This window comes from Telopea speciosissima, chromosome 2 (assembly GCF_018873765.1).
Source record: "Telopea speciosissima isolate NSW1024214 ecotype Mountain lineage chromosome 2, Tspe_v1, whole genome shotgun sequence".
NCBI lineage: Eukaryota > Viridiplantae > Streptophyta > Magnoliopsida > Proteales > Proteaceae > Telopea > Telopea speciosissima.
The window spans coordinates 78,251,388-78,261,457 of record NC_057917.1 but is presented as its reverse complement, the minus strand read 5'-3'; the positions used below and the strand labels follow the sequence as shown (position 1 = coordinate 78,261,457).

Sequence of the window (10,070 nt, the reverse complement as noted above, 5' to 3'; positions counted from 1 at the left end):
AACTCGGTGACTGAATTGATGGATCTAAGGCTGTGTTTGGTATGCATTTTTTTAGTAAATTTTGGATATATAATCACGGATGTAAATGAATAGCCGAAATCCGTTTCCGTATCTATGTCCGTATCCATTTAGTACTATCCGAATCCATTCGAAAGCTAAACAGATACGGATACGGCTAGGCTATAGCTATCCGTAAAACTATATTTACATGTAAACGGATAAAATATCTAATCCGTATCCATGTCCGTATCCGTTTAGCACTATCCAAATCTGTCCAATAGCTAATCGGATGCGGATGTAGATATAGCACTATCCGAGCCAAATCTGATCCGTTTACATCCTTATCTATAATGCTGCTGAACCCGAGCCATGGTCCGATTTTAACCCAAATCATATTTTACAAAAGGCGTAGTGCCTAAAACAATATGGGCACCAATTCGCCAAAGCACTGGGCTAAGAGGAAAATGAGTAGGGATCTAGTCCACATGGGCTTAAAAATAAGGGCTAGGGTTCTTTTTGCCTTTGGGCATGCCAATGAGGGAGCAATAGACAGTTTCATTAATAAGGAGAGTGAAAAACAATAAAAGGCAAATGGAGCTTATCTGGAATTGTGGCCCCTACATCCAGACACAAGATGGAGTGAATGACCGCCCTGTCACCCACGAAAAACGAAAATCCCGCCTCTATTGATGCTTCTGCGCATGTTCCCACTGCCCCCCCCCAAATTGGCTAGGGACCACACTCTTGGATAGAAAACTCTTTCCCAATAATAAAATTTATAGAAAAAAGCGTAGGGTACATTGGCGGTTTAGAGAATCTTTTCCCTAAAAATAAAAAGGGAAAAAGAACTCTGTCCGAGAGTATAGCCTAAAATACACTTAAGCCCCCTTGTTTTGAGGAGGAGAGAGATAGACACATAGGAGTGTTGGCATAGGCCACATTACCGAACAAAAAACTACTTCTCAAATAAACATATCGCAATCATGCATATGTGGATGGGGGGGCCAGAGAGGGGAATTGATAAAACTGATAATCTTTGAAGTATCCGCCTCCACCTGAATGTGGGAGTACCTGATCTCACGAGAACTAATCCTAACCCGAGGAGTTGCATGATACTTTAAAAGTTATAAGAAAGAAATAAAGAGTATTTTAATTGTGGGAAAAAGAACATTGCCTGGTGACATGGTTCCTGCGCCTAGACACAAGAGTGCGCAAATTTACCACCATACCCACTGTAAAATAATATTAAAAAAATCTATCTATGTCGTGCTCCTGTGTGCACTCTCATTGGCCTCGTGCTAGTGCAAGGGTTACATGACCAAGATCTCTTGCCCTTTAATTTTAGTTTCCTATATATATAGCATCTGGGCGCACAGGCTGCGCCCAAATACATGGGGCGGGGTTTTGGTCATTCAAGGGTGGCAAGTCGGTCATTTCACCCACCCTATGTATTTGGGCGCGTCGTATACCCCCAATGCAGAGAACTTTATCCCATATATTATATCGTGGGTGGGGAGGCTAGCTCGTTGGCTTTTCTCTCCCCTCCCCATGAACTCTTAAAAACTCTCCTATTCATCCTCTCTCACTCCATTATATTAATTAGGGTTTATGGCTTTATGCCCAAGTGGTTGATGTTACATGAAACGTGACTGTCATTTACCATGGACCAGTAGGATAGGGGCATCAACCGGTCGGTCCGGGCCAGTTTCTGTGGCTCCCACTTTTTGGACCCCGCACCATGATAGGCCCATTTAAGTAACCGGTCTTCTTAGGCATTGTAAATGGTGGGTCAAGTACCGGTCTTTAATCGGGCTAAATGGACCTTAAACATGCTATTGAGCCATTTATCTGTGATAAAATGGGCATGGCTGAAACGGTTTGCAGGAAAAAATTGTGCATTCATCACATGTCAAGTTTTAGAACAAATGAAGTTTGCCAAGTGGCAAAACAAAACACTGAAATACTTGGGTGCATAGACATAAATGAATGGGAAACTGTTTGAATTTGATGATGAATTGCCACATTTATCATTCCTTGTGGCATAACTGGATCCCTTATTATATGCCTGTTGGCATATGAGTTTGTTTGACAAATCATAGGCTGCCATGTTGTTTAAGTTGATGTTGTCTATCATGCGATGAGATGAAGGAATCCTTTGGCAACGGAATGAAGATAAGACACACTAGATGTGTTAATTTTAAGATTTTTTGTAACAGCTATTTATCCCATCTGATACGCTGGAACTTAAGCATTCCCTATTTGTTACTCCCTTCCAAGAGTGTAGCTGCTTTAGCTTTGGAAAATACAATTTGAACACAAATTTAACGCAAAGATGAAAACCATACAGTGGAACTGGCTCATCTGGGTGTCACAAGTACTCACCATTATTGTGAATGAGCAGTCCATCCTACCTCAGAGATTACCCTAAAAATGATTTAAGAGCCAATTGGAAACTGAATTGGAATATTAAACAGATAACACATTCAAGTAGAATTGAGCATAAACCCAAATAATCTAAAATTTTACAGCACAGAAGAAATCTTTTGAGCTTTCAGGTACAAGCAATAGTACACAAGTTCTCATTTAAAAGAAAAAAAAGAAGTCTTGCAAAATCAGGAAATGAAATTATTAACACCAAAATACATCAACTGACCTCAAACAAAGTCTGAAACTTGCATCTGAGAGCAGATGGGGTAGGCCCCATTCAAGTAACAAGCTTGCTTGCCACACTGCAGCAAAGCTGCTTGACTACACTGAAGCATTCATCATCGAGTGAGAAAGCACCCAAACGCTCCAGCACAGCCTCCTCAGTAGCTTGATCAAACTCAAACTTATCCTTGAACACAATGTATCCCCCACATTCCCAAGCAGAAAGGCTGCAAGCCACCACCAATTGCTGCAATACATTCATCCAAACCCATTTGTTACATTCTCCTTGTATGCCACCATGACTTTGAATCAAGTTTAGGGAAACAAATAACAAAAGGATGTACGGACGCATCACTGTAGGTGCTGCATCTCATCACAACAAATTAGCAATATCTGCCATGTGACAAGTCGGTTGTGACCCAAGAGGTTGGAACCATCCTCCCTTGGTCATGTCAAGTTTCAGCTCAAACAGAGTGCCACATGTCCAAATAAATTGAATTTTTTTTTTTGTTAAAAGCCACTATTCATTAAATAATTTTGGACAAAAAGAAAAGAAAAGAAAAAAGCGAGGAAAATGAGCAATAAAATTGGGGGATGGAGGTGTATACGATGGACCTACGGCCCCAAATTTGACACATGACCAACACATTGCCTGTTTCCATTCAATGGTTCAGCTTTGGCCAAGTCAGAGAAATCAAGGGCCCGCAATTGCCTTCCCTATCCACAAACAAGTGTTGCTTCCTATCTGCCTAATAAAAATGCCAAAAAATTTGTTGGAAGACAAAAAACCTAGATAGGTGAGAGATCATCTCCACAAAGAAGTACCACATGGCTGTGCATAGTAGTAATACAACGATACACATCACCAACCATTGATCAAAGAAAAAGCTACCCCAAGTATATGGACAATGAGCACTGCCAGTCCCACACTACTACTGCAGTGCCTTACTAAAATAAGATGCGCCTAGGAACACTTCCGATTTCGATCAACTTTATTATCACAAAGAGAAAGGGACACGGGTTATACCCAAAAAATGAAAATGAATTCCATAATTCTAAAGTATTGTCAGGCACCTGTGACTATCATGGTTTAAACATACAGCACCAGCATCTAAATAAAAAAATACTTCTTGGCTTCCTAGAGTACTAGGTAAGAAAGCAAGCCAGTTGTAGTTTGGTAAATTGTGGGGGGAAATCAGAATTGATCCCTAGACAACTTGAAACCTGGCATGCTTCCAAGCCTTTTCAGACCATGTCGTTGTAATTCTCATCGACTTGTTCAGCATTTGTAGACTGTAGTTTAGCAAAATTCAGACATCTTAATCCAAGTTGCAAGATCAAGTTGTGACAAGGACAACGCATTGGTAAGTTAATAGAGACTAAGCCGATTTACCTGTGGAAACAAATACATCTTTGTGCCGCAATCAGATATCAGCAGACTATATGGGACCTTCTGGTCCTGTAACCAGGAGCATATCTGTGCAACTACCTCAATCAGCATTTTCAAGTTCCCATTGCCAATGAACAAGAAAGCCTTCACCGGGTAATCTTTGACCTCATAGATATGTAAACCCTCTAATTTTTGGCGACCATGTATTGTCACAACTGGCATGAGTTCCACAGGTAAAGGGTTTGCAAAGTAGCAAGCCTACATTAATGAATGAAAATGATTGTCAGTAGAGCTACTAAAAGCAACACATAGTTAAACTCTATTTATCACAAGAAATGAACTGAATTAAGCACTTGCTTTCATGCTGAAACAATCAAGTGCATGAACTTCCTGTCAAATGTAAGGGAGTAAAACTTGAATTTCTATTTATAACAAAAAAAATTTAAGAGAGAGAGAGCAATCAGAATGCCTCTGCAGAATCCAATATTCCAACTACCAGGTTTCATGTGAGGGTGGACCTCGGCACAACCGTAAGGTTGCTCCATTGCAACCAAGTGGTTGTGGGTTCGAGTTGGGAAACAGCCTCTCCGCAAGGTCTCCTTTAGAGGACTCCTCAGTGGTAATTGGGTGGTTCACTTTGAAGGTCCTTGAGATTCTACTATCTCCACATCGATGGCCAACTCTTATCAACTATAACATTTCATTTCTATTGGTACCAAGTTCATGCATGGAGCTCATTTAACTTGACCACAAATATCCAAATATAGGGCTAAATCCAGTTCTTTTTTTATTTTTTACCTATACAGACTTTCATGTATGCACAGGCTGTTATAGATTATATATTTTTTCTCTGCTATTGATTGGAAAAACAAAATAGCAGATAATAAGATAAAAGTCATGAGTGTAAAAAACTAATCACATGCATAACCTTCAAGTTATATAAGATTTAAGAAACACATACTAACTTTATTGATTATGGCATAAAGAGAGAGAGAGAGATTAGAGTCACCGTGTTTACTACCTGAAAATATGGATGATTAGCACTTGAGTAGTCATAGAACACACGGAAAGAGCAGTTATTTATCTCAACAGCAACCCGTGTAACCATTTCTAATGCTCTGGCATCCATCAACTGAGAGAGACTGTTCAAGCCATGTGGTACCAGGAAAACATGGCCATATTCAACAGGATTTGCCTTGAAAAATCAGATAAAGAAATTGGAGCATTAATTGGGCCATAGCCACTATAATTTTTTATTAGAGAACAAGAATGGATCCACAGGGTAAACATTGTATAAGGTAATCAGTGAACAATGCAAGACTCTCTGCACATATTACTAACATGTAATTATCAAGACTAAAGTTCAATGTGACTCAACTAGAAATTTACAGGTCCAAAAATTAACACAGAGGTGTTGGAAGTTTATATCTTCCAGTTTGTTGCATTCTTTGAACACCTGGAAAGAGAGAGAGAAAGAGGTGGGGGCGGAAGAAGACCTACTGGTTGGATGGTTGTGTGTCTTAAATCATGAGGACTTTGACCTCATGTGATCCGTGTAGGAATATTGTACAGGTCATCCTTGCCATCTAATTTATTGCCGTAAAAGTAAACAGCTACATTCAATCAAATATAATCTTACATTAACAACAACCAGTGAAGCATCATCAGGTACTGTGGCTGAATGAATAATCTCCGGGTTTGTTATTTCTACACTTGCAATAGCAAAGAGTAGCAGCTCCCTGTGCTTCTTCATGCATTGAAATGTGAAAGGATTCTGCTTCAGAAAATTGTTCAAATTCCATCCTTCATTCAATTGACCAACAAATTTTCTCCGGCCATCAATGACCTGCAAAAGCATCTCAATCTTGATTAGTTGATTCCTTTGTACAACATAAAATCTAAGACTGACTGGCTCCAGTCATAAAAAGGTAATAAGTTAAAGCAAACTTACCTTCAATTCACAAGCGGTAACATCATATCTGAGAAAGCCTTTCCAGGCACAATCTTCCCACTGCAGAATACATAAAAAGTTCACTAACAGGATCTGTAACTATTTCTTATAAGAGGTTAATACTATTAGCATACCTGAGCAAGAAAAAGAGAATCCAGAAGGCTTTGCTCTTCTGTAGGAGTGCATGAAAGCCGTCCACATGCACCATTGTCTAAAGCAGACTGGCTACCCAGCCAGTAAAGAGGAATCTTGGTACCTGGCAAAAACCCTAAATATTCACGTTGGAGGAAATAAATGGGTACATAACTTGCCTAGTTCAGAAGGACCAACTACACTATCAAAAGAGTCGCTGTAAATCTGATCTACAAATAGAATAATATCTTGTCTTTAAGTACTGAAATAAGTTAAGACATACCCCTGATAATTTTTAAATTCTTAAGTTATGTGGCCGTGTGCTGGTAAATAAATAGTTTTTGCTTCCCATATACTTACAAACGCTTACCCACAGTATGGTAAAGAATTAAAATCTAATGGTCGGTGAATAAACAAGTGCCCAATCCCCTTGATGCAGATAGATCACCTAAAGGGACTTATTTTAGTGGAAATAAGCTTTGGGATGGGTTTATGTATGTGTTGGGCCTCGGGTTTTTATTGTAATGGGACACTTTAGTGGGACTATAATATGGGTATAGGCTAGGCACACAGGATTAGTTAGGTGATTTTATTTCCTTATTTTAATTGTTATTAAATGTTTTAGTTGAGCTGGATTAGGATTCTATAAGTCCAGTCCTGTTTTGAGTCTGTTTCCTTTATTATTTCACTCTCTTAGTCATTTAGGTTATCTTATTAGTTAAGGATCGGGTTAGGCCTTTCCATTTTAGTGTAGGCGTCAGTTTTTGAGTCTTCAATATAAGTTTGTAAGGGAGGTCAACATTGTACACGAATTTGATAAATAATTTCTGCTTTTGTTGCTCTCTTCTCAATTGAAGATCTCGTGTTTGATCAAGAAATCCCTTGTGTGTGATCAACGAAAGGGAGTGTTTGATCCAATTGACACCTTCTGGAGGGGAGCCCGGGTGGATCATCTTATGCTCATGTTCGTTTTGCTGCTATTGTGCTACTGGGTTTATTATTCTTCTTCTTTAATCACTGCCATCAACAAGAAAGTTCAGTTCTGAGAATTTTTCTGCAACTACAATCCTTGCTTCTAGAAGATCACATACTCCATGTTTTATTAGATTAAGCAATTCAGCAGTTAGATCGTCTTAAGTTTTAACCACATGTTCATGAACCCTAATGGTAAACTCGATTTGAATTTGACCTAGTTCTGACTGTTGGATCTTGAGACATTTCTGTTTTCCTAATTCTGTCCCTACCCGGCATTATTGCTACTTTTTAGACCTTTCTACCTGAATCAATTCTAATGTTTAAGCTACTGTTTATGTCTAACATTATTGGATCGATTGTCCATTACAAACCCTAGTTCCTGAATTCTGTTTTAATTGTTAAATTACTGTTTTACACCTATTCCTACTAGTACTAGGATTACCTTATTAGCTGCCGATTTAACCACCCGATTGGGTTCAACTTCCAGCAACTATTCCTCTACCCTTATACTGAACTCGATTGGAGTTATAGGATCATTCAACTATCTGATTTTCTGTTATTGATAATCTCCCCAAATCTGGAATTCTTTCTTTGCGAAAAGATCTTGTTTGGCTACTGTATGATCATTCAAATTCAGTACTACAGCACCCCTTGTTCATTAAAAATCAAGGAAATGCAATAAGATCTTTTGACTTTTGAGTTTTTGACAATTTCTAGCAAAAGCGGTTGCCTAGTATATAAACTGACTCAAGGCAAATAACTAGCATTTCTACCAGAAGTTCTCACAAGCAGAAAATGTGCAAAAGTAACCACCAGAAAAGTATTAACCTTTTCTTTTCTGTTTGATTTAGCCAACTGATGAAAATCAGAGAAACTTGCATGCTGTATTTAGTCCAAAACTGAAATGAAGTATTATACAAGAATGTTGGTCAAAAGAGTCACGCACTATTACAGATACAAACCTGATGAAACTACTATACGTTTGTTTCAACATGCTAAAAAAATTTGGAAAGATGATGTATTTATGCATGGAGTTCAACAGAATGCAAACAAATAGATATAGAAACAAACTGTATGGAATTTACAGATAATTAAGAAAGGGAAAATCACAGACCAACCTTGCAAAGGCATCCAAGGGCATTGTGAGTGCTCAGAAGCAGCATCATATTTCAACATACAGGAGTCCTCTTCGAACTGCTTTACTGTAAACATGCTTAATACTAAGTTTCCATAAACCTTCAATAGTTGAGCTGAAGAAAATGTAACGTCGGATGGATTTTCAGCACCCTCCACCAGCAAGGAAAGTCAAATCTGCAGGATGCCCACCAGCTGAAGGAAGGGCACCACGACCACCGTGAAAAGAAGGGGACGCAATCATGAACTTAGGACAAGCCTCCAAGCATTCTTTACCCCTTCTAATGTCAACATGGGTTCCTTTTCCTAGAGCCGTGATGAAATCAATCAAGCCAGCCCTAATTGGACCAGCGATTCTTCTGACTTCCCGAAGTATTTTCAAAGAATTCACAGAAGCTAATAGAATAAAATGTGTCTAATCCTCTAGTCAATCTAATCAAGTACATAAAATATATGAGGAAATTAAAGTTTCTCTAAAGGAACAATTGAAGTTCAATCAATCACAAGCACTCAAATCTCTCCATGCAAGGAATTTCTTCAGCAGAACATACAGAAACCTGACAGCTTGGTTCTCAGGTGGTAAAAACCGAAATTTCCTCAAAGAAGATCCTGGAACGCAATAACATTAGAAATCAAATCACTGGTGTAAGAAAAAATTCAAGAAAGTTTCCAAGCTACAGCCAAATACTCAGGAAGCTTATTACAAATGGCATTGTCTTCATAAGAGAAGCCAAAAGAAAATGAATATCTATCGATAATACTAGGATATTGAAGTAGCTTCCATCAGAAATAAAAACTGGGAAATGTACATAAATTGGGAGCTGCAGTTGCTTCAAGATGACTCCTTTTGCCAGAATTGTTCAAATCACTCAACATTTTCGCTCAAAGTTACCAATCCAAAGAAAGCTATTTCAATCTAAACAACAACTCCCTCAGATTCTAACAGAACAATACTTATTCCCCCGCCCAAAAAAAAAGTAACCTAATTCAAAGCGCAAACACCTTAGATCATTAAATAACCAATAATAATAATAATAAAATAACAAAATTACCCACAATTGATCCATGATTTCCAGACTGACTGAACAAAACCACAATTTTTTTCAATTAATAGCTTCAGATTAGATTAACAACAGAACAAATGATAGAACCATTTAGAGTAAGAAGATCGATTCCATGAGCAAGTCAAAATTAAAAAATAAAATAAGGAGAAAAACAGCAAATTGATAGAAGGGACGAAGAAAAATAAGCATGTTTCATGCAAACCAGACGCGGAAAGCGAGAGATACCAAAAGAATCTGCGCAGAGCTCTGATAGATTCCGCTCTTCTTTGTTTCTGTTTTTCGTCCAAAGCGTTACTGATATTTCCTGCGTTCAGACGCGTTGTATTTATATATAGGCGCGTGTAGAGATATCTCTGTAGATAAATTGGCGTGAAAATTGGATAGCTGAGCGTCGCCTGACAAGGTGGACTGGAGTCGAGGGGTCTCAATCGGTTCGGCTTTTTGGTTCTATTCAAGATACAACGTGTGGAAATCGAAATTGAACCAAAATTGAATAAGCGCATGTGTTTTCAAACCAAAGCCGAATCGACATTGGTTTCGATTCAGTTTTCAGGTGTTTCGGTAATTTTTATTTTTTTTTATTTTTTTTTTTGGCCATAATTTACCAAAATTTTTTTCCTAAAAATTAAAATGAAATAAATTTTATCATCGACATTAATTAAAATATTAAAAAAAAATAAAATTTATTTGATTTGAAAATGGGTAATTCAATTCGGACGATTTCAACCCTAGAACCGAAACTGAGAAAGATTTCATGTTTTGGAATCAAAATCGA

General features: G+C 38.1%; 1 protein-coding gene across 5 annotated transcripts; it reads right to left on the bottom strand.

The window, feature by feature from the left end:
* Positions 1-2,647: 2,647 nt before the first annotated feature.
* LOC122652848 (GDP-L-galactose phosphorylase 1-like) lies at positions 2,648-9,618 on the bottom strand. Of its 5 annotated transcripts, none has more exons than XM_043846723.1 (8): positions 9,521-9,618; positions 8,216-8,840; positions 6,125-6,246; positions 5,991-6,050; positions 5,679-5,885; positions 5,061-5,234; positions 4,043-4,297; positions 2,650-2,896 (listed from the first exon to the last, which is right to left on the bottom strand). In XM_043846723.1, exons 2-8 carry the CDS (start codon positions 8,307-8,309, stop codon positions 2,705-2,707), a joined length of 1,104 nt encoding a protein of 367 aa, XP_043702658.1. In that variant the 5' UTR covers positions 8,310-8,840; positions 9,521-9,618; the 3' UTR covers positions 2,650-2,704. The 5 variants fall into 5 exon arrangements, with proteins under 5 accessions (XP_043702662.1, XP_043702658.1, XP_043702659.1 ...); XM_043846724.1 differs by lacking the exon at positions 9,521-9,618 and adding an exon at positions 9,284-9,458; XM_043846725.1 differs by lacking the exon at positions 2,650-2,896 and adding an exon at positions 3,225-3,398.
* Positions 9,619-10,070: the final 452 nt, after the last annotated feature.

Excerpts from the sequence above, each read along its gene's own strand:
- LOC122652848 (XM_043846723.1), bottom strand. The coding sequence starts at position 8,309 with ATGTTTACAGTAAAGCAGTTCGAAGAGGACTCCTGTATGTTGAAATAT. Across the intron at positions 6,051-6,124 it reads ATTCTCTTTTTCTTGCTCAG|TGGGAAGATTGTGCCTGGAA; the intron begins GTATGCTAATAG and ends TGTATTCTGCAG. Across the intron at positions 2,897-4,042 it reads AGATGTATTTGTTTCCACAG|CAATTGGTGGTGGCTTGCAG; the intron begins GTAAATCGGCTT and ends AATGTATTGCAG.